This window comes from Phallusia mammillata, chromosome 8, assembly GCF_965637545.1.
Source record: "Phallusia mammillata chromosome 8, kaPhaMamm4.hap1.1, whole genome shotgun sequence".
Classification (NCBI taxonomy): domain Eukaryota; kingdom Metazoa; phylum Chordata; class Ascidiacea; order Phlebobranchia; family Ascidiidae; genus Phallusia; species Phallusia mammillata.
Window position 1 is genome coordinate 19,104,048 of NC_137259.1, and position 24,706 is coordinate 19,128,753.

At 37.3% G+C, this 24,706-nt stretch overlaps 3 protein-coding genes and 1 long non-coding RNA gene across 5 annotated transcripts in view; 3 read left to right on the plus strand and 1 right to left on the minus strand.

Moving 5' to 3' along the window:
• LOC145204252 (uncharacterized) overlaps positions 1–12,914 on the plus strand; it is a 44,790-nt gene extending 31,876 nt beyond the window's left edge. Inside the window, exons 4-9 of one of the 2 annotated variants that reach the window (XR_013853459.1) lie at positions 8,316–8,345; positions 8,402–8,525; positions 9,667–10,108; positions 10,419–10,528; positions 10,907–11,009; positions 11,807–12,914. This is a non-coding gene — a long non-coding RNA (uncharacterized LOC145204252). Of the gene's footprint in view, positions 1–8,315; positions 8,526–9,666; positions 10,109–10,418; positions 10,529–10,906; positions 11,010–11,806 lie in introns of both variants that reach the window. The other variant, XR_013853458.1, reaches the window with a different exon arrangement.
• LOC145205147 (uncharacterized) lies at positions 1,903–5,099 on the plus strand. Its single transcript, XM_080077800.1, has 3 exons — positions 1,903–2,233; positions 4,312–4,565; positions 4,812–5,099. Exons 1-3 carry the CDS (start codon positions 1,903–1,905, stop codon positions 4,989–4,991), a joined length of 765 nt encoding a protein of 254 aa, XP_079933926.1. The 3' UTR covers positions 4,992–5,099.
• Positions 12,915–15,969: 3,055 nt separating the features above from the next.
• LOC145205099 (uncharacterized) lies at positions 15,970–17,845 on the plus strand. Its single transcript, XM_080077748.1, has 3 exons — positions 15,970–16,255; positions 17,134–17,387; positions 17,631–17,845. Exons 1-3 carry the CDS (start codon positions 15,970–15,972, stop codon positions 17,805–17,807), a joined length of 717 nt encoding a protein of 238 aa, XP_079933874.1. The 3' UTR covers positions 17,808–17,845.
• Positions 17,846–19,732: 1,887 nt separating this feature from the next.
• On the minus strand, positions 19,733–21,514 carry LOC145205623 (chymotrypsinogen B-like). The gene is made up of 6 exons (XM_080078355.1): positions 21,457–21,514; positions 20,935–21,002; positions 20,686–20,783; positions 20,327–20,418; positions 19,978–20,105; positions 19,733–19,888 (listed from the first exon to the last, which is right to left on the minus strand). The coding sequence occupies exons 1-6, from the start codon at positions 21,512–21,514 to the stop codon at positions 19,733–19,735; spliced, it is 600 nt and encodes a 199-aa protein (XP_079934481.1).
• Positions 21,515–24,706: the final 3,192 nt, after the last annotated feature.

The window sequence follows — 24,706 nt, forward strand, 5'->3', positions numbered from 1 at the left end:
TATATATTACCTGTATCGCTTTATTGTTTTCATTATAAAGCAGAACTAACCTTATTAGTTTTACAAACGTTTTATTTTTTTTATTTTTACGAAAACAACACAAATTTAAATGTAGATTCGAATTCATAAGACAAATCAGCACACACGATACACATTACATCATTGCTGGTTTAATACATATTACGTAATTGTTGGTTTAATACACATTACATTATTGTTGGGTTAAACCAGTGTTCACTCGCGAAAGTGCCGAGGACAGCAAAACAGTTTTGTGTGACGTTTGCGGTGGAACAATGGTGCTTTGTCGACACGAGCTGTTTACATGTTCAACTTGTCCCACTGAAATGAACAAAGCGGCTACTCAGGCAGGTGTATGAATAAGCTATTGTCAGTTTGACAAGAAAGTATTTTTGCTCAATTACGTAACACTCGATATAACCTGAACTGAATGCGGGATCAAATGCAACTTTGTTTGTTTATAAATCCATTTAGCAGGCGATTACCAAAGTTGGGTTGCTAGAAAAATCTTTGGGATCGCCGATTTTTGAAAGGTAGTCATCTACTTTTTAATATTATTTTATCTGCAGTTTATGGCACACTAAAATATTTTGTTATAATTCACACACCTTTGACATATCACCATTTTTGTTGCAGACTTTGTAACGTTTTGACTTGTTATGTGTAATTTTGCATCACTAGCTCAAATTCGGCAAATCAATTTTCATTCTGCTAAAATACACATTCAGGCTTAAGTACCGCGAGCCCTCGATATAATGGCAAAGGGAATGTTTTGAAAAAAATAAAAAGTTTGAGAACCACTGAGTTAAATAAATATATATCACAGAGGTTTAACTTTCACAATGGTTGATTGGAGAAAAACAACGGTTGGCGGTTAATGAGACAGTCTGCAGCATATTTCAAAACTGGATTAACACGCATGAACTTATTGCAAAAATAAACTTACTGCCACATACTTGCAAATGGAGATAAAACACAAAGTTGTAAATATTACAGGCAAATTTATATAGCAGCGATGAGAAGCAAGCGCCAATCTTACCACATGCATAAAACCCAGACAAACAAATCAGCACACACGATAAACATTACGTCATATGTGCAGAGTACTGCAAAACAGTTTTGTGTGACATTTGCGGTGGAACAATGGTGCTTTGTCTACACGAGCTGTTTACAGGCTCAACTTGTCCCACTGAGATGAACAAAGCGGCTACTGAGGCTGGTGCATGAATAAGCGATTGTCTTTCCAATAAATTATCAGTTACCGTGATGTCATTCTGTGTCAGTTTGACATGAGGCAAGTCATTGTTTGTTACGGCGTCCTTTGCAACTCATGTTCACCCACAAGTTTAAAGTAGCGAAACCTTTTCAGCTTGTTTACAGTCTAACACATGAACCAAGAAAGTATTTTTGTTCAATTACTTAACACTCGACATAACTTGAACTGCATGCGGAAATCAAATGCAACTTGTTTACAAATCCAGTTAGCAGGCGATCTGCTTAAATTTTGTTTACGGGACAGTTTCGTTAACTTTGTAGAGTCTTTTTTTTAGATTGGTTTTTGTAAACAAGTCATCTACTTTTTAATATTGCTTTGTAACCTTTATTTTTCCTCGGTTTAAGTCTTTTTTCCAAGAGGCGTAACTATCACAATGTTCGATTGGAGAAAAACAACGATAAGCGGTTAATGGGATAGTCTGCATCATGGAACAAACACCGACAATGCGAGTAGTCGAATGAATATGCGATTGTTTAGCATCGGCTGTCATGGAGACAGTATGAGAGCCGTTTGGAAAAAGGAGCCCTTTTTTCTTGAGGCATTTTACTGCCCTTTATATACGCCTTCTATCACCAAAATTAATCAATTGTTTTTAGTCTTCGGGCAGGATGTTCCTGTTACCTCAGCTTGTTTTCTTCTTGTCAATCGTTGGGGCGTCATATTGTCATGACAGCCACCACCAAAAGTATTTGGTTTGTCGGCCGCTTGACAGTTTGTTTGAGCAACAACCGTCATGTGCTTTGAATCAGTCAACACTAAGAGGACCTCCAGGTCGGCCAGGTAAACGCGGACCTGCCGGTGATAAAGGTGAGCAAGGTCAACCTGGAGGGCCAGGAATGCAAGGGGTCAAAGGTGGAAGGGGTGAACGTGGTTTGCAGGGACCCCAACCATTGGTTAATTGGACCCGAATCGACAATCGTATACATGAAATAATTAATGGTAAGACTTTCAGCTAATATGTTTTCTGTTATTGATAGCGTGGTAATTTAAACTGTGGTCCAAAGTCTAATTATGGCACAGATTACAAAATATTTGTTTAATTTAAAAAAAAAACTATATACCAGCACATTTACTAATTACTTCTGCATATGGACTAAATTGGTAATGCTAATGCTTTCAAATAATGCATCAAATAGTAAGTAACAAAGTATGCAATAATTCTGTAACTTTTACTGTCACTGGCGAGTTTCCCAGAAATATACGGTGGCAGAAATACAGCTTTGACGTCACGCATGTAGTGGGTAAACCCCAACAAAAGTGACAAACTTCCTACACGAGGTGGTTAACTGGTTGTTTTCCTCGCAAACATCAGTGTTTCTTATGTACAATTCTCACATATCAAATCCTCACGGCGGGTTCTTTACTGGGGCCTTTGTAGCTTAGTTGGTAAAACAAAAGTCCCGGAAAACTCCTGTCGTGGGTTATGGCTGATTCGGTATCACACCTTTAATAGGCCTGGTGTAATATGGCTACTATAAGAGTGTGCCGTAACCAGACATGGGACAATTCGTATTCGAATGCATTCAAATACAGGTTTTGCCGGCGTCATGCTGTGTTGGAATGATTTTGATTTTCGTTCGATAGTGCATGAATACAATTCGAATTGTTGATGTTAACTTTTGAATAAACAATTTACGAATACAAAAGCTTGAGTAAATTCATTCGAATACAATTCGAATTGTTGTAGGTCCTTGCCAACTTAACAATTTACAAATTCGAATACACGATAATTTTTTACGAATACAATTCCAATTGTCGATAACTTTCAGGCTAGGAGTAGTCGACAATATGTTCGATTTGGCAGTGAATGTGACCTGATTTGACAAGTCTATGTTACTAAACAATGACGCATAGAACAGTGATTGTCGCGTTACATAAATGCAATTGATGCAATTGTTTTAGAAAGCATGCAACATTAGGTTGTTCGCAGCAGATGACAGGTGAAGCATGTTTTGAAAGAAAACATCTGATGTAAATTTGGGGAAATTTATATGACGGAGATTTAAATCAGTCAAGCTAATGTGGCAAAACAAAGCTCGTAGGTTTAAAATTTTACAAATTTAATATCCAATTCATAAACCCAAACGTTACTTTTTGTTACAAATAAAACAAATAACTGAACCTATTATTTCGAATTGCTACATCTCAAAAAGCACGTAAGTATTCATTAATACGAATACATGCTTAGGTTTATTCAAATAGTATTCGTTGTTGTTTCTTAGTCAACTATTCATGAATACAAATACTTCAAATACTTGATGGCACTAAAACATTACGAAACAATTCGTGAATACGAATACTTGAATCGTTTTATTCGAATACTATTCGAATTTATGTCACTCAAAAACTACCAAAGTATTCATGAATTCGAATACAGTCATGAAGGTATTCGTAAGGTATTCGAATACAGGACGCGTGTATTCGACCCCATGTCTGGCCGCAACCGCTGGTCTGCATCGATGCTCCAGGGATGATTTCAGATATTTATCTTTGTCTCAAACTGATACTGGTCAATCTGGCGATTCCCTGCTACGAAGCTGACATGTGCAGCATACGAGGCAGGCAACGGTGCTTGTGATTCGGCTTTGATGGATTCTCCACTGACCCTGTGTTGCTTAGTTGGTAGAGCGTGAGTCCGAAACGAATCTTGTCGTGTGTTCAAATCCCACCGCAGGCTGGATTTTCTTTTCTCAACACCCGTCCGGGTTTGAATTTTGGCGTCTAGTAACCTAATCTGCAGTAGTTTTCACAATTGTTTTTACATAATCGTATTGTGCGCAACAATCAAAAAACATTCACTGACAAACAATTAAATATTTGACGTCTTAAACATTTGACAGTTGAAGCTAGTAACCATTTTCTAGCGTTTGGCGCAATATCGTGCAAATAAACCTCCTCTAAATGTCGAATTACATTATTTTTCGCGCAGTTGCAACAACATTGACACAAAAAACCAATAAATTCGCCACACTACCAATACCATTATTCGCAAAGGTGAAATTTCTTTCTATTGGCAGAACAAAGAATATGTGCAGGAGTCGTGTACAGAGATCATTGCTACTGGCTACCGTGGATTGTTGCAACACGGGGTGGTCACGGTGGAAAGTCGGCAGCTGCAAATGTTTGTAGTTTGTACGGAGCCACATTGGTTGACATAGAGACTGAAGAACAATATGATGTTCTATACAAATACATTCTGAAAGCTTGGCAGATGTACGTTGATCAACCGACATTCAATCATGTTAACGTGTGGTTGGCATCAAGTTACACGGTGAGTGTGTCTTTTCTTACAAGCGGCAATTTATTGTGAAGAGGACAACGTTAACAAAAACAATCAAAACGAACTTAAAAGAGGAAATGCGAAACAGCCGAGTGAATGCGATAATCGTTTAACTTTGATAATTTTACAATTAGATTAGTACAAAATTTACCACAAACAAATTATTTAATTAAGCCTGTCGTAAATACATAGATTAGCTGGTTTCATGTTGTGGCTAATCAACGTTAATTTGTTTAGAATGGAAATGCTGTGAGCTCCACAGGTGGTAGTGTTTTCACACGATGGATGAGCGGCCATCCTTACAACAACTACCCTGGTATCGCATGGCAAGTGGGGGAATCTACACGGACTGGGACACACGGAATGATGACATTTTACGAGAGTTGGCCATACGCTGTGCCGTTCTGTCGCCTGTAGATTAACTTTCAAATTGTTTTCTAGAAACAAGAAAATGATAACACCTCTGTTTCTGTGACAAATTAATTAAAACCGAATATGCTTGTTGATATGATATAGGTATAACATTGTCACAAACGTTATTTTGTAAATCTTTTTTAAAAAATTTTTAAAATGTATTGCAACCTGCGCTTTGTCGGGTTTGGCGCTGGAGTAGAAAAATATCGAGTTTGGGATGTGAGGAGAAATAATAGAGTAGCGACCAGCATTTGTTTTGTTGTTCTACAGCGCGTTGTACAAAATTTGAAACTTGTTGTTATTTCATTTCAAACGTTAAATAATAAATTCAAGTAATTGTTGCATATGTGTTTTTAATATGTGTTTTATGCGGTTTAAATTGAGACCAGTAGGAGATTATGTTTGACAGCAGCAAGGCCAACATCTATTGAATGTGCACTAAAGTAATTATACACTTTATGCTGTGTCTGAGTTTAATTATAAAAATATCATAGGTCTTAAATATTTATATAGCCTACATTAAAAATTGGATTAAAATATTAAATCACAAACAAAATTTTAAAGCTTTATTTACACTCGAAGTCATGTAACGGTCCCTTGCTCTGCGTTTGTGAATTTCTACCTAAAAGTTGCTAGAATCTCTTTTGACAAATCACCAAATATGTTATAAATACCCTTAGGTGTGTAATAAGCAAGTACAGAATGACGTCATAAACCAAGTAGACATGATCGAGTAAGCAAGCGACCGAAAACCATCTTCTTACGAAGACAAAAGGTAACCAAAATGTACCAATTTACGGAGGCCTAGCTTTTTTCTTGTATTTTCCTTACTTTATTGGCCTGTTTCTTTTTATCGTTTAAAAAGATTTTTGTCAATTTTGGAAGCATACCGCGCCACCTAGTGTCCAACATACGACCTCTTTCATCGCGGAACTTTGCCATGACGTCATAACCATTGCCAGCCCAACTCCCTACGTCATACTGACGTAAACCATTTGACGTCATCGACAACCTGATTGAGCATTTCATCTCCACGTTCAAAATTTAAGTCACTGTGACGACATAAACATGACGTCATGGTACGTTCAGTCATCGACCAGAGGTGACGTCATGCAAAGATATGTTCTTCTAGTCACAGTGACGTAGATTCCTGACGTCACGTTCACAGTTACAACCGATGGCAAAAGTGTGATTGTTAAACTGGAGATTTTTTGACAAAACAGTGCGAGATGTTATCGCTCACACAAGAACTCACAAATACAGCTGGTTGTTCACGTTTATGGGGTTATGTGTGTATATGGGATAGGCGCGCCGGACAATTCGGACAGTATAGGTATCTGCTGCCGCCAAGTGTTAAATTAATACATTTTAATTTACACGCACAGTGGCGCCACAGCATTGCTTGTTGCACTGGCCAGACTCGTCCTTTAAAGATATTTTTTCGAATAATAAACTATTAAATTGTTTTTGACACAAATTAACCGACGTTTTAACATTCCAAATTAATGTAATGCCCCAGGCGCCAATATTTCCTAAAATATTTATGAAAAGTTTTTCTTATTTTTCTGTGACAAGCAATGTTTAAAAAATCAGAAGTCGTCTTTTTTGTTGTTTTCTGTGTAATTTCTTATTATTTGCGTATTGTGTTAGGCGGGATAAACTTCAATACTACTGAGGTCATCACTGGTTTAAATGCGGGTCTCATGACGACCAAATGAATGCTCGTTATTGACACCAAGCGACATACAAAGTTAAATTTGATCTGCACATTTACTTCTCCGCAATTCTTTATGAAATCCTTTCTTACTGATCAAAATTTTGAAATTCGGCGGTACACAAAATAGAAGTAACAATATAGAGAACATACAAATACAATATGATGTGCGTTTTGTAATCAGTGTTTGGGTTGTGTTTCACCACTATGCATTTAGCTTAACCGAGGGTGTGTCGTGAGATGCTAATAAACATTCTTTTATCCTTCTTTTATTTTACTTAATATTGTGCTTTTATATAAACTGAACATGGCTTAGGCGAAATATAAATTTCCACTGTTTTCATCGACTCAACTCGTTACTAGAAAAATATTTTCCACTTGTGGTTAAGATAAATATAAATTCATAACTGGGATCAGCCCTGAAGCGTCGATGCAGACCAGCGATCACGGCATATATAAATCATAGTACGACAGGCTCATTGAAAACGCCATATCGAATCAGCCGGTCACCAAGCATTCACCACCATATGACAAGGCGTAGGCTAGAACAAAGAGCCATTCTTGGTTAGTTAATTACATAAACAGTGATTGTAAGATGACTATGCCGCCTGTTGACGGGTCTGATAATGTTCAGTTCAAACACTCTCAGTTTTATTGTCGCCAGTTTTCTTTTTAAGGTTGCAACTGTCGCATGTCATACACGTTTGAAGGTAGGTTTTTCGCCAATGTCGCAAGCAAGTAACTTTTTAATTTTATAAGGCCGTCGTTTCATGATCCAAAGGTCGCGTGTTCAAATCCCACAAAAACCGAGTGCCCAGAATTTTTTCCATCAGTGGATAATAATTAAGACTCGCATGCTGTTGATGCACAATAATTTAAAAAATTTCACTTATTTTGTTTTTCAGGTTCGGTTTCGCTTCGTTTATAAACAATAATTTCTTCAATCTGCGTCTAGATTTCTCATAAAACAAACAAAACAGTTATTATGTTTAGGGTTTTACGGCATAACCAGGCATAAGACGTATTACGTATGTACAAATTCCACAAAACACGAATCGATCCTGCGTTTCTACGAAGATAAATCGATGTTAATACCAGCACAATGCATGATGAAGTGATGTACAATATTAACGTCGTAATTCTTTACAGGCTTTTTTCGCCTGAATAACATTACTTTAATCTATGCCTGTTACAGAACCATTACAACGAGCACAATTTAACCAAAGAATATGTTTTTAATATAACCTGACATAAGACAGGTTGCATTGATCTCTTATTTTCAACTAGTGGCTATTTAAGATAGCGACTGCGCGGCCGAATGGTTAGAGGCTCCGTTCCATGCTCCAAAGATCGCGTGTTCAAATCCAAAAATTTCAGGAGATTCTTAAAACACAGAAAGTGACAACTTTTTAAATGTTAACAATTGCTTAATGCATGATAAGTGGGTGAATAATAACGTCTCAATTTTTTTTTAATGTTGGTTTTTGCGTCTGAATAACGTTACTTCAATCTTGTCCATGTAAAGCTCTAACAAACAAGCAAAGTTTTTTGTTTAGAGTCTTAGTGACATAACCAGTCTTGGTCTCATTAATTTGCTAACTTGCTGCAAACAGACACGCTCTACTTGTTTCTTTCCGGAGGAGGTGATTGTTTGGCCAGAACACGTGACTGCTTGATTGAACAAACGAGAACTCCGCAGGCATCAGCTGAATTGGGGATTCCGAAGCTGACTTGCAGGGGCGCCAAGGTTAATATAAAAGCAAAGAGCTGATTCCACGCGCTTTTAAACACGTTTTCCTGGGAGCGGATGATAGAAGCTGCACGTAAGTTTGGGTTGAATAAATAAGATATGTGGTGTTAGATGTTATAATACTTAAACGCCATTGTATATTTACATACACGTTGTAACATAGGGTACTTACGGTATTGTTTTAATCTATAAGTTTATATACCAAACAATTTAGTGATTACGCATATAGTGGTGTGTTTTAATCTCTGAACTGTATAAAATAATCATGTACACGTAGTGACAAAAGTATATTTAACATAGTTTGTTAAATAAATAGGTTGGCAACCGAATTAACTAATTACTGCATAGTTATTGAACTCAAACATGTGGTGGCCTGTTTCATCGCGAAACATGCATCTTATCATATGCGCGTTATAACGTAAAGTATATTAGGTATGTTTGAATATATAAGGTTGAAACCGAATATATTACTGATTATCGCATATAGTTGTGCGAGTTTCAAACGTAACATGTAGTAAACTGTCGCTTTTACAAACTGTATTGACAGTGTAGTTGGTTTAGGAATGAATAGCTTGCTTCCTAGTTCGCTTATCAGAGCGGTTGGTAGCAATCCTTGTATGCTTTGGGAAACAAATGTTTTTGCCTTCGGATAATTGGTTTCTGTGTTTTATGCCTTTCGAAACTGCCGACGTGAAGCAACCGTCTTTAACTGGATGCTCGAGTGATGCTGTTTGTAGTTGTGCGTTTTGTCTTCCCACTGTTAAAGCTAATTTTTCTTAAAAGCAGCACTACGCTCGTTTTCAATTTATTCAGATCGGACCAAACTCGTTGACGAATTAGTATACGCCAGTCGCATTCAGTGTTATTTACCCTGATGAAGACGACCTGTATAGGACGTCGAAACGTCGGAATAAAATTCCATTTACCAAAAGAGCTGTACAAAACTTGTTAGTATACGCCAGGTTTGTATGGCTTCATACCGAATTAGATGCTTGAGAGGCTTTACTCGGTATAACGCCTCTAATATGTCTGGCGTAATCTATTTCTATTACAGAGCAACAATTTATTTTGTCACTATAGCTAGAGAAATCTATTGATAATAATCATAATGCAAGTTTGTAGGGCATATGCAAAATTTATTTGATACTTTAAATATCTTGAAATATTGATGTTTACATGCACTTTACACTAATTGCAACTTACATATTTTGCAGCTGTTACGTAACAATGTGGTGATTGATGACGATGGCACTGTATGACGTCATGTAGTGACAATACCGGTTTGTTAATTTTTTCTGCTCGGGACGATTTTATAACACTTAGGGACTTACCCAGAACCTTGTTTTGTTTTTACTATTTTTTGTTTACTTTTTTTCTCTCCCCTTTTATTCTTTTTTATTCTGAACTTGTTTTTTTTTCGCCGCACTATATAATATCGAGGGTGTGCACGGCCCTTTATATTATTTTTGCGGATTTTTTAAACAAGGTTCTGGGTTACTTACTACGCGCATAAACGGCCCCTTTACTTAATTTATATACGTTTAGTCTTAAAGCGAATAACGGCATTTAATGGTTTAACTCTGAAACCGATTTTGTCACACTAAATGACAACCATGCAATCATCCAACGGACCTGAACGGAACTTAAGCCCCAGTGGTGAGTTTTAGAAGGGCAACTTGTTTTCCTTTGTCGCATGCGGGGCGCATAATGCATTGTGACGAACCTTGTATTAATAGCAGTTTCTATTTAAATAATGAAGACGTCTATTTAGGACAACTGTGTAGGCTTTGTTTAAGTCTACAGAGGGGGTCTTGGCACCCCGAGGAAAATTTTCATGGCACGCCAAACGGCTTGTGCGTTCATACTAGCGTGCGTATATTTATTAGTTACATTAGAGTTTTATTAAATAAATAACGTTCCATGTATGTTACTTGGGAATTTGTAAGAATTGTTGATTTGTCTGCAGCTGAGTGGAGACGACGGGATAAGGAAGCGACGATGATCAGATCCGTATATCCGGACCAAAGGAGTTGACTGGAGTTTGTCAACCAACCAATCAGCAAGCACCAGGAGGAGGTTAATATGTTTGTTTTGTCGCTTGAGTGACGTAACCATTAGTGACGTTAAGTCATCCACCCTTTTTGAGTTCTTATATAAAGTATCTTATTCCATTCTGAAGATGCTTATTACCGCATAGGTATGTTTGTGTGCCTGTATTAATTAAAGGGTGAATGATTCCAAATAAGTTTTCAGTCTGTAATGATACGCGACTGTTGTCTCCATCTCTCGTACTGAGTCTCTGGTGACTCGTGATTATACAATAAACAACACAGTTTATATGGATAATAGGTTTACTAAAAAAAATTTGCGAGGAAATGAGAGTTTTCTTATGTGAAATAACTTTCCACGTTTGTTGCACATTGCTGTGTTTTAACGTTGTTGATTTGTCTGCAGCTGAGTGAGACGACAGGACGGTCCATCGGTCGGGTCTGGATCTACAGGAGTTGACTAACGAATCAGCAAACATCAGAAACGACGACATCAGGAAAGGAACGAGGTAACTTCGTGAAACGAATCTTAACTTGTACGCCAGGCTTAATATAGATGTTGTATGGAACCAAAGCGCACATCCATGCATTGTCATGTGGTGAAGTGTAAAGTAGAAAATCTATCCTGCGGTGGTATTCGAACCCATGATGTGTGTTGTTCTTTAAATCACAGTTGTTGATGAATTAGCCACTTAGGATTTTTTTTGACAACGCAAGTAAGCAAAGCACGAAATTTTGGTTCGTAATAGACATGCAAACACACTACATTTTTCAACCTACCCATGTTGTCAAACCAAGTCGCGTTGCCCATCGCGCCGCTCGCTTCTCCAGTGAGATCCCAACTTCTCTGTCACTTGTTAGTAGTCTTAAAGGTAGTCTACTTCACTTACCCTACGTTCCCCATATATGTATTACCGTTTGCATATTTTTAAGCTAGGGATTTTCGTAACCTCTACCTGATCCTGTGTCACTAATGTAGTGTTTGTGTTATTCTCGGGGAATGCTTGGGAGACTGGCTTGTTTCGGTATAACGCCTTCAATAGGCCTGGTGTACTGTGATTTATGAATGCGTGTGCCGTTATCGCTGGTCTGCAAGGACGCTTCAGGGCTGATCCCAGTATGATTGTATTCATCTTTATTTGTACCATTCTCTATCTATTTTATGTGTAAAATCAACAATGCAAGTTAGCATACCAGTAATTTATGTATTATTAGGCATTCCAACCACCTATGCAGTTTATGAACTTCCATGTAACTTATAACAGTCGCAGGCTTAGCAAAACTACAACTTTACATTTATTTCCAGGAACTACACCACATTCACTTGGATTACGCAAGAAACAACTCAATCTCTTCATCGAACAAGAAACTTAAATTCCGATAAGTCACATTTCGAGTCTGTCGTGTAATTTACCAAAGTCGTTCAAACAAAATAATTGCAATGTAACTCCATAATCTTAATATTACTTCATAACATGATAGGATATTTATTATTTTACAAACTCCATGTTGTAGATTTTTTACTGTTTCATAAACTTTTTATTTGCATCTCCTGTAATCAGGTTTTGCTTTCATAACTTGGACGACATAAAATGCACGACAAACTCTTTGCATGTGATTGGGATAGCTGTTTGTTTTTAATGTGTTTAGGCTAATTGTTTTTGTGTTATATTTGTCTAGACTAACTGTGTTTAGGCTGAATGTGTTACGCTAATTGGGAACTTAAAGGGGGACCACGATGGCGGTTTTACTTGGTTAGTTTACAAAACCTCTACATTAGCCCCCTTCACAAATTAAGTCTGGTTTCACCTTACCGGGATAATTTGTCATGAAACCTAATTGTTTAACTCCCATATTTAATAAGTAAAGTTAATTTTCAAGGTATATTAATTGATTACTACGATGGTCCCTTCTATACCCTTCTTAAAAACTACCTTCGTTAAAAGTGTTATTAAACTACATCCAAATCTTTTCAACTTTAGACTTATATTACAGAATTATTTTATAAACTATAGTTTATTGCTCCCTTACATCCAATGTAGCGTTAATGCCCAGTTGCAGTCCTTGAAATTGCGCCTTTGCAATTAAACCTTACTTTACTAATCGCCATTACTATTCCTAGATCCCAATATGCACAACTGCAGTGTTAAAAGGTTACGAACGAATAAATATAATAATCATTCTATTCGCTTTGTTTTAGTTACGATTCAAATGCCATTTATCCAAGGTACTTGATCCACCAGTTTTTACGTTTTTAAACCGAATATCATGGGTAATACAATGATAAGTTAATAGGGATACCCGGAACCTTGTTTCACGATCTATTTTTTGTTTACATTTACTTCACTTCTCTTTTATTCTTTACATTCCTTGTATTTTTTTCGCCGCATTATATAATATCGAGGGTGTGCACGGCCCTTTATATTAATTCTGCGGATTTAAACAAGGTTCCAGGATTATTTTTGCGCGTAAACTGTAATATAAACTTTAATAAAACGTAATTATATCTTTACCGCAACTTCGCATAGTTTTAAGTTTTCTGGTGGACCAAATACCTTTATTCGCTAACACGTTACGCCACAGTAGGGGAATTCCCATAAGCGCGTCCCCCTCCCCTAACACATTAAGTCATAGTAGGGGAATTCCCATAAGCTAGTCCCTCATCTTTAACACGTTACGTCATAGTAGGGAAATTCCCATCAGCTGGCCCCTCATCTCTAACAAGTTACGTCATAGTAGAGGAATTCCCATAAATGCGGGTCCTCCCCTAACACTTTACGTCATAGTGGGGGAACTTCCGTAAGCGCTTTGCTTATGTTTAACAACTTACGTCATAGTAGGGAAACTCCCGTGTGCGCTCAAGAAAACACAAGATGGCGCCCTATTATTATAAAAATTTGATTCCTGATCCGTGAGGTTTTGATTTCTACTTGGTAAACCGCCTTCGTTGTTAGCGTGTGTGTGTTGTGTGTGTTGTGTGGGTAGTAATAGGCCTACATAATGTAATAGTTGCAATGGTAGTGTATGTTTAAATATGTTTTTGTTTGTAAATAGTTTTGTTAACAGTAATGTATGTGTATAAATATTTTTTGTTTTTTCGATAACAGTAGTGGTATGTTTGTGTGGGTATGTTTGTGTATGTGTGTGTTACTGTTTTTACTAGAAGTTTATCCCCGTTTGTATATGCCTAATTGTGTGTAGCTGTAGTATTTGTTCACATATATATATATATATATATGTCTGTTTCGGTAACAGATATATGTGTCTATATCTGTTATTGATTTACACTGACAGATATATATATATGATGTTTTTGTGTATTATTGTTGTTAACGCTGTTTAATTTACTTTGGAATGTTTTCAGTTTGCGCCTTTCGTGCGTCAGTCTGTTTTCCTCGTTTCGGTTGTAGTTCTGCACCGAACGAGGGTTTCTCTACTGCCTTAGACGAAACCCATTGCGTGGGTTGACACCTTGACGTGGTGCAATGGCTTTCAAACCAAGATCAACCTGCAGAACCCAGTGTTTACCCCAGTTTTTTTTATCCAAATGTTCTTGTGTTGTAAAATTGATGGACTTATGTTATCCCTTGCTTGTCAGATGCGACATTCGATTCAGTGTTACATGATGGCCTCAGACTTTGGAAAACTTCGGAAAATACTTCTTAGTGCCTTGGTTTAATTTATTTGTGCTTTATTTTTTACTGGAGTTTGTTGTATCGCAATAAAATTACACATACGAAAGTAAAACACCAAGTTTGCATAGTAAAAAAACGTGAAGTAAATATAAATCTGATTGAAATAAACTTTCATAGTATGCCCAAGGCCCATTGAAGACAAAATTACGAATCAAGCCAGTCACCAAACATTCCCATACGGCCAAAAAACTTAAGTCAACTTTGTTTTAATTTTAAGCCTGATTTGAATCTTTGATAACCAACCAAATCTCTTTGTATATGGTTAAACATACTTTTGTTGCAGATATCATAACTTAAAACCTCAATAGTGTTGGTGCAAGCTAGAGCACATTTCAAATGTGGCACAAAGTTAACTGTGTCTGATATCTGCACATTAGCCAAAAAAATCAAAAAAAAACTTTTCGTAACCAATAGTAAAAACGTATGTTATAAACGTATGTATAAAATCCCCTGTTTGTTATAGAGAGACCGACAACTTCAACACATTTTTTCAGTTTCGTTTCTGTGTATTTTGTTAGTTTATGGAGACGACAAGACAATGCTTTTATCGGACGGTCGTCACATGTGCAGGCGGGGAGGGGCCTCTACAACTAGGAAGCAAATGAAAATCTTAAGATTATCATTGGGCTTAAAAAAAATCTTCCAAAGTCATAATCATACGTCGTTGAGTTATAACTGGGATGAGTCGAGAAGCTTGAAACGGAGATAATGTGTCCTGTCTCCTTCCAATTAATAGTTTCCAACACCGCTATAACGCCGCTGCAAAACATAGAGAAAAAATCAGGCAAACGAAATACCGTTTGTGCACGTCTGACTTTGCTCGCTTGAATTTGTCTGCAGCCAAGGAAAGTTGCGGTTACGTCATTTCAGTCAGACTCGCTGGAACGTATTTAAGCAAGCAAAAGTCATTTCTGTATCACTTACATATTACGTCTTGCTGGGAAGACTTTATTGTAACTATATATTGCATGTATTCAGTGGTGGGATTCAGCCGGTTCGCACCGGTTCTATAGAACCGTCACACGAAAGAGATCAGCGAACCGGTTAACATTTCTGGTTACTGTCAATGGATTTTTTGTGACAGAACCGGCTGAAAAATATGACTTTTGTGATAGAACCGGCTGACAAAAAAATTGAATGCTAACACTGCATGTATCTCTTTATTGTTACTTTTTATTGATTGTTTACTGAATTATCTCATACCACAATTGATTTTTTCAGGTATATAAAAGCACATCCAACCATATTAGATCAAACCTTAAAGCAGAAACAACCTTATTAGTTTTACAAACGTTTTATTTTTGCAAACAAAACAACACAAACTTAAATGTAAATTCGAATTCATCAGATATACCAGCACCCACGGTACACATTACATCATTGTTGGTTTAATACACACTACATCATTGTTGGGTGAAACCAGTGTTTACACGCGAAAGTGGAGGACTGCAAAACAGTTTTGTTTTGTTTGTTTTTGTTTATTTTTCTGGCATATTTACAGTTTGCCTGATGAAACACAGGAACCAAGACACTATTTTTGCTCAATTACGTAACACTCGATATAACTTGAACTGCATGCGTGGTTGAAATGCTACATTGTTTGTTTACAAATGACATATACATGACATATCACCATTTTTGTAGCAGACAGTATGACATTTCAGCTTGCAGCAGTGTGAGCTTGCAAAATACCAATAAACACAATCCATTCAAATATATTTGCTACGCCTTGGAGCCACACAAACAAATCAGTTGCTTTTAGTCTTCGGGCAGGATGAACTTGTTAACTAAGCTTGTTTTCCTTTTGACAATCATTGGTGCGTCATATTGTCATGACAACCACCAGCAAAAATATTTGGTTTGTCGGCCGCTTGACAGTTTGTTTGAGCAACAACCTTCAAGTTCATTGAATCAGTCAACACTAAGAGGACCTCCAGGTCGGCCAGGTAAACGCGGACCTTCTGGTTATAAAGGTGACCAAGGTCAACCCGGGCCGGTTGGACCCCAGCCATTGCTGAATTGGACCCGAATCGACAATCGTATACATGAAATAATTAATGGTAAGACTTTTAGTTTTCTGTTATTAATAAGATAGGATTTTAACTGTTGTCCGAATTGTGAATATGGAACTGACAACAAAATCATAGCTTAAAAAACGTATTTAGAAAACTATCTAATGCCATCAATTTAATAATTGCTACTGCAAATGCACTAAAATTGTTAGTGGAAATGCTTTCAAATAATGCATTAAAGAAAAAGTAACCGAGTATCCAATAATTCTTTAACCTCTATTGTCACTGTTGAGTTTCCCAAAAATACATGGTGGCAGAATTATAGCTTTGACGTCACTGGTGACTGGTGGTAACTGGTTGTTTTTCTCGCAAACATCAATCCCGGCTGATTCGGTAAACGCCTTCAATAGGCATGGCGTAACCTGATTTCTATGGGAGTGTCCCATGATCGCTGGTCTGCAACGACGCTATTCGTCTATGCCTTAACTGATTGCTGGTCAATCTGGCGATCCCCTACTACGAAGCTGACATGTGAGGCAGGGAACAGTGCCTGTGATTTGACTTTCGGCGGGTTCTCTACTGAGGTTCAGTTGATAGGGGGCGAGCCCCAAAAGAATCCTGTCGTGGGTTTGAATCCTACCAAAGGCTGGGTTTTTCTTTTTTCAACAGCCGTCCTGAATTTAAGCATAAATCTAGTACCCATTCACTGACAAACAATTGCACATTTGACATTATAAACATTTTACAGTTGAAGTTATTAACCATTTTCCAGCGTTTGGCGCAATATCGTGCAAATAAACTTGTTCTAAAATTTGAATTACTCCAAATTTAGCGCAGTTGCAACAACATTGACACAAACTGACCAATAAGTTCGCCACTCTAACAAAATCATTATTTGTAAAGGTGAAATTTCTTTCTATTTGCAGAACAAAGAATATGTGCAGGAGTCGTGTACAGAGATCATTGCTACTGGCTACCGTGGATTGTTGCAACATTCAATGGTCACGGTGGAAAGTCGGCAGCTGCAAATGTTTGTAGTGCATACAGTGCCACATTGGTTGACATAGAGACTAAAGAACAATATGATGTTCTATACAAATACATACAGAAAGCTTGGCTGATGTACGTTGATCAACCGACATACGATTATGTTGAAGTGTGGTTGGCATCAAGTTACACGGTGAGTGTTTCATTTCTTACAAGCGGCAATTTATTGTGAATGTTAACAGCTATGTTAACAAAAACAAGCAAAGAAATTTAAAATTGAGGAATTACGAAACAGCCGAGTAAATGCGATAATTGTTCAACTAATGATAATTTCATAATTAGATGTTCAGTACAAACAAAGTATTTAAGTAAGCCTGTCGTGAATACATAGATTAGCTGGTTTCATGTTGTGCCCAATCAACGTTGATTTGTTTAGAATGGAAATGTGGTGAGTTCCACAGGTGGGAATGTTTACACACAATGGTATCCCGGTTATCCTACCAACAACCCTGGTATCGCATGGCTTGTGGGGAGACCTACATATTCTGGGTCTACCGAGATGTACACAACTACCGAGAGTTATTCATACCCTCTGCCGTTCTGTCGCTTGTAAATTAACTTCAAATTGTTTTGCAGAAACAATAAAATATTTACACGACTGTTCCTGTGACAAATTAATTTAAACTGAAAACTTTGTTAAGAATAATCCAAGTTAAATGATCGCACCGACAAATATCGCAATACCATTGCCTTTTCCGGGTTTTTGGTAAACTAACCCAATGTACATATGTTTGTTAACTAACCCATATGATACAGGTATAACTTCGTCACAAACGCTATTTGGCAAATATTTAAAAACTCACAATTTAAAAATGTATTGAAACCTGCGCTGTGTCGGGTTTAGCGCTGGAGTGAAAATAGCGAGTTTGTGATGTGAGAAGAAATAATAGAGTGACGACCAGATTCCATCTAAATGATAATTCACATATACTTTGTTGTTGTTTGGTATTTTTTTCCACACCGCGTTGTACAAAACTTGAAACTTGTTGTTATTTCATTGTTAAGAAATAAATTCAAGTGGGTGTTACAAATTTGTGTTTTATGCGGTTTAAAGTGAGACCAGTAGGAGATTGTGTTTGACAGCAGCAAGAGCATGAAGGCCAACATCTTATGTTGAATGTGAACAAAAAGTAGATCAATGTTTCCATTCTAGATTAAATGCTGCGTTTGATTTTATCGTTAAAATTATCATACGTCTTAAGCATTTAAATACGTTGAAAATAGGATCAAAATATTAAATCACAAACAAAATTTTAAACCTTCATTTATACTCAAAGTCATTTAACGGCCCCTTCTTACGCGTTTGTGAAATTCTACATAAACCTTGTGAGGATATCTTTTGACAAATCACTTAGGTGTGTAATAAGTAAGTACAGATTCAAACCAAGTTGCATTGTAGCGTTTTTGGACTTTCTAGATGCGTCAGTGGTTTGACTCTCACTGATACTAGATTAGTGGTGCACAACCTGCGGCCGCAAAGTCGTCTTATGCTGCCGTCTCCACACTGCTGGGCGGCCGCGACGAAAAAAAAAACTTTCTTATTTTGAATTCTAAACTGCGTAGATGTTGTGTGGCTGGAAAGAGTATTACCACCCTAGTAGGCACATATGTCCGACTTTTTGTATGCCGATTGTGTGCAAACAATGCGAAATATCAGGCACCACAATCGTCACATATAGATGGTGACATCATAAACAGATAATGCTTATCTTCAAACTGTTTAGCTTGATCAGTACATCAAATTAAAACTAACCTAGCTTTTCAGGCGCCATTAAATGGTTTATATATGATATAAACCTATTTCTTTCAGAAAGTTTTAAACAAAAAAATGCAGACACTTCCTGGCCGTTGGCAATATAACGATCACAAAAAGGTTGTGCACCCCTGTACTAGACTAATTAAAATATTTGTAAGAAATACAAAATCGGCAGGTCGAAGCAAACTGTGTGTCAGGGTTCGAATAGTTGGTAAAACATAACTTCATGACATACACCAGGGGGTGCAACCTTTTCACTGAGGGGCCAAATACAATTACCATAATTAGATCTTTATAGAACACATAGTGATATTACTTGCATACCAAATATTCTAAACTTGAGTTAACAAGTAAAATTCGCTTTTGATTCTAGCTTCATTATTGTCAGATCACAGAAACATATCCTCGGGCGCATTGATCTGCTCAAAGTATTTCTATTAGTTTTTTCATTGATCTGCTCAAAAATATTTTTATTAGTTTTTACTTTTGAAATCCAAGCGTCTCTGCAGGCCGCACAACTTTTAATCTATTGGGCGTATTTGGCCCGCGGGTCGCAGGTTGAACGCCTGCTTTAAAACAATATAAATTATACACATACATCATGTTTATTCATGAGAAATATTTACAGAATCTAAACCAACAGATCCAAAAAAATGTTGACTTTATTTAACAAGTTAAAGTGACACAATTACGGTGTCGTCTGCAGAACCAACGTTGGATTTTTAACCAGTCATCTTATCGATCCATTCACGTAGAGCGCTGATCTTGGCATAAATATTTGTGTCTTGGTTCGAACAGTCGTTGCTCCTAGAAACTACCCTAATCAGACGCAAATTCCTTGCAGAGTCACCAACAACAAGCGGACCACCAGAGTCTCCCTACAAAACATATCACATATTGAAAAGTAACTACTCAGATAGTATGCCTATGGTTATTGTTGAAGAAATATTTTTGTTTAACTTCTCACCACACAGCCCGCCTTTCCAGTGGCACAAATTGTGCGATTTGTAAACTTGCTGCCGAGAATCTCTTGGCATTCTCTTGCAGAAAGCAAGGGAATTGTGGCGACGTGCATTGTTGTATCCGAGGTCGGCCCTGTCAAGTAACAAACAAGTTCATACAACACATAATGCGACCAAATGTTGCAAATCAAACGTTTTCAAAACTGATTTTTGAATGCTTCACAACCCGGGATGAACTTTAATCCTTATTTTGCATTTGGCAAAGTTCCTGTCATACTTGACCGAATTTGTCCTCTTTGAAAAGGTAGAAGAATGTGTCCCATTAAAAGTGGCTTCAGTCTTGATCATGCAAACCCTTGTAACTGGGACTGAAGGAGACACATGAAATGGAGACAGTTCGTCCTGGTTCCTTCCACTTAGTAGTTCCCAACACGGCTTTAACGCTACTGTAAACGAAATTGAATGTTGAAAAGATTGTATTTCTTAAAAAGATAATTTCAAAATAAATAAATCGTGAAATGTAAATAGTTAAACATCGTTTTCTGGGGTTTAGAATATGGGAATTAACCTCTTGCTTCAAAGCTTACTAAAATTTGTTGTCATTACCTTTATATTTATTCCATGCAATTTATTCCTTGTTTCTTACGAACTCCATCGAAAACCGAAATAAGATACAAAAATTATCATTCAAAGAAATAAAGCAGACAAATTACCTAGAAAGGGAGTAAGCGCAGCTACCAGATGTCAACACGTGATGTGATGTGATGAGCGAACCTCCGCAGAAATGCTCTCCATCATGCTGTAGCGAAACCTAGCGGACAATATAAAATTGCCAGTCAATACTTGACAATTTGTTTTTATTTTTCTTGTGGTGATAATGTTGGAGAAAGCTTTTAATTAACATGCATGAATGCTTTGTTCTGTTGCATTACAAGTTGAATAATTGATTTTATTTGTGTCACCTCCCAAGGAAAGTCACCAAGACTAGCATCTTGTGGAACAATGATATCTCCTCTGCTGTCGGGCAACCCTGAAACAAATATAATGTTACCCTCGACGATTAGTGAAGCAATCTCAACATTTTGCATTTCATAGACTGAAGAAACTATAGCCCAGTGGTTCTCAACCTTTTAAGTTTGCGGACCGGTAAACTTTCAAAACAAATTTTGCGGACCAGTGGACTTTCAAAATCAACCCAAAGCGTAATCACGACAAGAAATATGCAATTCAAAAAAAGTATGAAAAATTCAATTTAATGAGAAGTTTGCCACTGTCTGTTTGATACCGTACGTGTTAAACGCGGTTCTAATGAAAAAAGGAAGTATAGCGTTGAATTCCACACGATTTCTCTGCTTTTAACATCTTGCATTTTGCTATTGAGATATAAAATTGTAATATATTTGGTGAACCGGCAGGAAAGTTGACGCGGACCGGCGGTTGAGAACCACTGCTATAGCGCATCTACTAAAAGCAAAGCATCTTACCGCGACCGAGAGCAAGTCCGATGGCGCAGAAGAAAGTAAGAACGGCGAAGACCTTCATCGTTTTTGTCGTTGTCACTGAAGTTTAAAATGAAACTGAGGATTCTGTTACAGCTCGCTTGCTTTATACTAGCGCTGCTGTTAAGGCGTTCCCATCATCGCATGACTCGTCGACGAAATTGCTTGGCTCATCTCAATACGTTTGCATCCAGGTTGAACGGAACTTTTCAAAACCATATCCAAACATAATCAACACACATAGACTTGAAAGGTCCAGTTCCGCCCAGTTGCAAATGTATTGAGACGAGCAAAGCAATTTCGGCCACAAGTCACGCGAGGATAGGAGAGGGCGAATAAATATAACATAGTGGGCCTCTGTTACGGCTGTGAATGCATCCACCCGTCCCAAACACAACAACTAACACTAGCTGGGTAAAGTATCTGCTAGCTGGGAATCGTTTAGATCTGGTTAAAACTTTTTAAAACTGTTATGAACACACAAATATTAGATTTTAGTAACTGGGTGCATCTACAATAACAAATTGCTTTGTCTTTTCATGTCTGTACAAAGCGCTTGACCAGGGTTACTTAGAACGTTTGGCCTACATTCCTGTAACATACAAAAGTAACTTTTATACGTTAAATTACAGTAACATTTGAACTGCGCTTTCCATACATTCTCTGTCGGAGTACATGTCCTCTACTTAAACAAAAGCAAGTGGTCTTCTTTTTTGATTGTCTGTTTTTGGTAGGCTAAATTTAAGTTATCAATAACAATTCGGCCGTTAAAAGCAGCCTAAATTCGCTCTTAGCATAACTGACAGATGCTTAGTGTGAGTTGTGATCATTGTTAATTGAAATTACCATATACATTGCAACACGAAAAACACAGATTGATTTAGGTGTACTGAAAGCTTCAGTTACTAAGTTATGAAATTACCAAATTATAAGTACGTTTAACATCATCTAAATAGGACGGTGTTAAATGACTGCATGGGATTGGTCAAGTATATTTATTTTTTTTCTTTATTATCCTTTGTCGGGAATATGTCCTGCTTTTTGATGATAAAATATGGTTGGCCTATATTACTATACTTCCAGATGTTTTTAGAACATAAACATTTATTGCCTTGGTGCTTCTCTAGGCTCGCCAATAGTCGTATGCGGTTTAACTAAAAGTGAACAGCGAGATTTGTTCGCTACTAATCAATCGTAAAAATTTTTCCGGCAGATCAAACCAGTCATGATCGCGTGACTTGTTGCCGAAAACTGCTTTGCCCGTCTCAATACATTTGCAACGGGCTGAACAGAACCATTTAAGTTCACAGCTAACATGTCTATGTGTGTTGGTTATATTGGAAAGTGGATTTAAAAAGTTCCGTTTAGCCTCGCTGCAAATGTATTAAGGCGGGCAAAGTCATTACGTCAACGAGTCACGCGATGATGGAAGGGGGCGAATGCGGGAACAAAATATTTTGGGGCTTTGTTGGGGCTGTGAATGGAACGACCGGTTTAAAACACAACAATTAACACTTACTGGGTAAAATATCTATTTTTTCAGTCATGGAATATTCACCAACGGGGCAACACAATGAACATCAAAACAGACGTGATGCTTTCAGCGTGCTAGAGGCAACTGTTCAAAGGTTAGAGGCCCAATCATTCGTATCGCGCGGTGTTTTCGTTGCGTTGTGACGTGCTTGCGTTCCATTCTTTTTTCCTTTGATTATTGTGCACTGTACAAGTCGCATTCAGTGTTATTCACCCTGATGAAGGCACCATGTATAGAACGTTGAAACGTCCGAATAAACATACAATTGCCAGAAGAGCTCTATAAACTTAAATTAAACAAAGTAATTTTTATTGTAGATGTAACCAATCACTAAAATTTAATATTTGTGTTTTCATAGCAGTTGTAAGAAGTTTCAGTCAGATCCAACTGGTTCCCAGCTAGCAGATACTTTACCCAGCTAGTGTTAATTGTTGTGTTGCAAACAGGTGGTCGCATTTACAGCTCTGACAAAGACCCATAATGTTGTATTCCCGCATCCGCCCTCTCCCATCTTCGCATGACTTGTTGTCCAAATTACTTTGCTCGTCTCAATACATTTGCAACTGGGCGGAACTAGACCTTTCAAGTCTACGTGTGTTGGTTATGTTTGGATGTGGTTTTGAAAGGTCCCGTTTAGCCTGGATGCAAACGTACAATTTTACGAATTCCAGTGCTTTTGGCATTCAGCTCAGTAGGCTAAAAGAACATGATGCGTGCACGTACCTCCATTTTGTCCTCACGCTTTTTTTAATTCTGTTGTTAACTATAACTCAAACAAAATATTTACTCCCGCAGACGCTTTCTCCCAGCAACACGTGTGCACTGCGAAATCTTTTAATTTACAGCTAAATAAGGCAATGAAATTGTATAATTGAGTTGGTTGTGCAACAACAGTGTCAAAAAATGCCCCTGAAAAGGTAACACGAGCAATTATTGGCCAAATTTTAGCAGCAAAACATAAACATGATGTTTATTTATCTCACACTGCATTGGTGTGACACAAATAAAGATACAACTACCAACATAAACAGAGTAACATCCGCTTGACAATTTTATCCTAAACTATTCTAAACATCGCAAGTTGTTTTCTAATAGCAGTTGTGTTTTTATTTCTGTAGGCTACATATTTCAACTTTCGGCCAACAGCCCTGTAAACTACAAAAGTAACTTGCAACCCACAGTGTAGGGGGCTTTAAAGATGTTTTCAAAACATGGGTAGTTATTACTTATCATCAGAATATTAGGGGGATCAACTGAGAGTGGACAGCTAGATTTAGTTTGCTTCTATTACAATAGTAAAAACTTCAGTAAACATACAGAAAAATCTTGAATTCTCGTATAACAATTCCCATTCTTAGATCACACGTAAATTTGGGATCAACCAGGCTGAGTTGCAGGGGCTTGTTTGTTTTATTATGATGTTTTATGTCAGCCACGCCCAATTAACAGTTTCAGTTTTTGCAAAAGCCAGTAGCTACGTTTATGCTGATTTGGAGCGGTTAATGTTTTTTTGTTAAAAAAATTAGTTTACCTTGCAGACTTACTGGTACGCTTGTTTAAGTCAGTTTGTGCATCTGTTTTATTTATTCTGGACTTATAATACCAGTACGGTAACATGAAACTTTATTTTGTAGACTAGTCACTAATGCATCCGTATTAATACTGGTTTTAATACTTTCTACTATTTTGAAAGTAAATATT

Excerpts from the sequence above, each read along its gene's own strand:
- LOC145205147 (XM_080077800.1), top strand. The coding sequence starts at position 1,903 with ATGTTCCTGTTACCTCAGCTTGTTTTCTTCTTGTCAATCGTTGGGGCG. Across the intron at positions 2,234-4,311 it reads TATACATGAAATAATTAATG|AACAAAGAATATGTGCAGGA; the intron begins GTAAGACTTTCA and ends TTCTATTGGCAG. Across the intron at positions 4,566-4,811 it reads GGTTGGCATCAAGTTACACG|AATGGAAATGCTGTGAGCTC; the intron begins GTGAGTGTGTCT and ends TAATTTGTTTAG.
- LOC145205099 (XM_080077748.1), top strand. The coding sequence starts at position 15,970 with ATGAACTTGTTAACTAAGCTTGTTTTCCTTTTGACAATCATTGGTGCG. Across the intron at positions 16,256-17,133 it reads TATACATGAAATAATTAATG|AACAAAGAATATGTGCAGGA; the intron begins GTAAGACTTTTA and ends TTCTATTTGCAG. Across the intron at positions 17,388-17,630 it reads GGTTGGCATCAAGTTACACG|AATGGAAATGTGGTGAGTTC; the intron begins GTGAGTGTTTCA and ends TGATTTGTTTAG.
- LOC145205623 (XM_080078355.1), bottom strand. The coding sequence starts at position 21,514 with ATGAAGGTCTTCGCCGTTCTTACTTTCTTCTGCGCCATCGGACTTGCT. Across the intron at positions 21,003-21,456 it reads CGGACTTGCTCTCGGTCGCG|GGTTGCCCGACAGCAGAGGA; the intron begins GTAAGATGCTTT and ends TATTTGTTTCAG. Across the intron at positions 20,106-20,326 it reads CTTCAGTCCCAGTTACAAGG|GGCCGACCTCGGATACAACA; the intron begins GTTTGCATGATC and ends GTTACTTGACAG.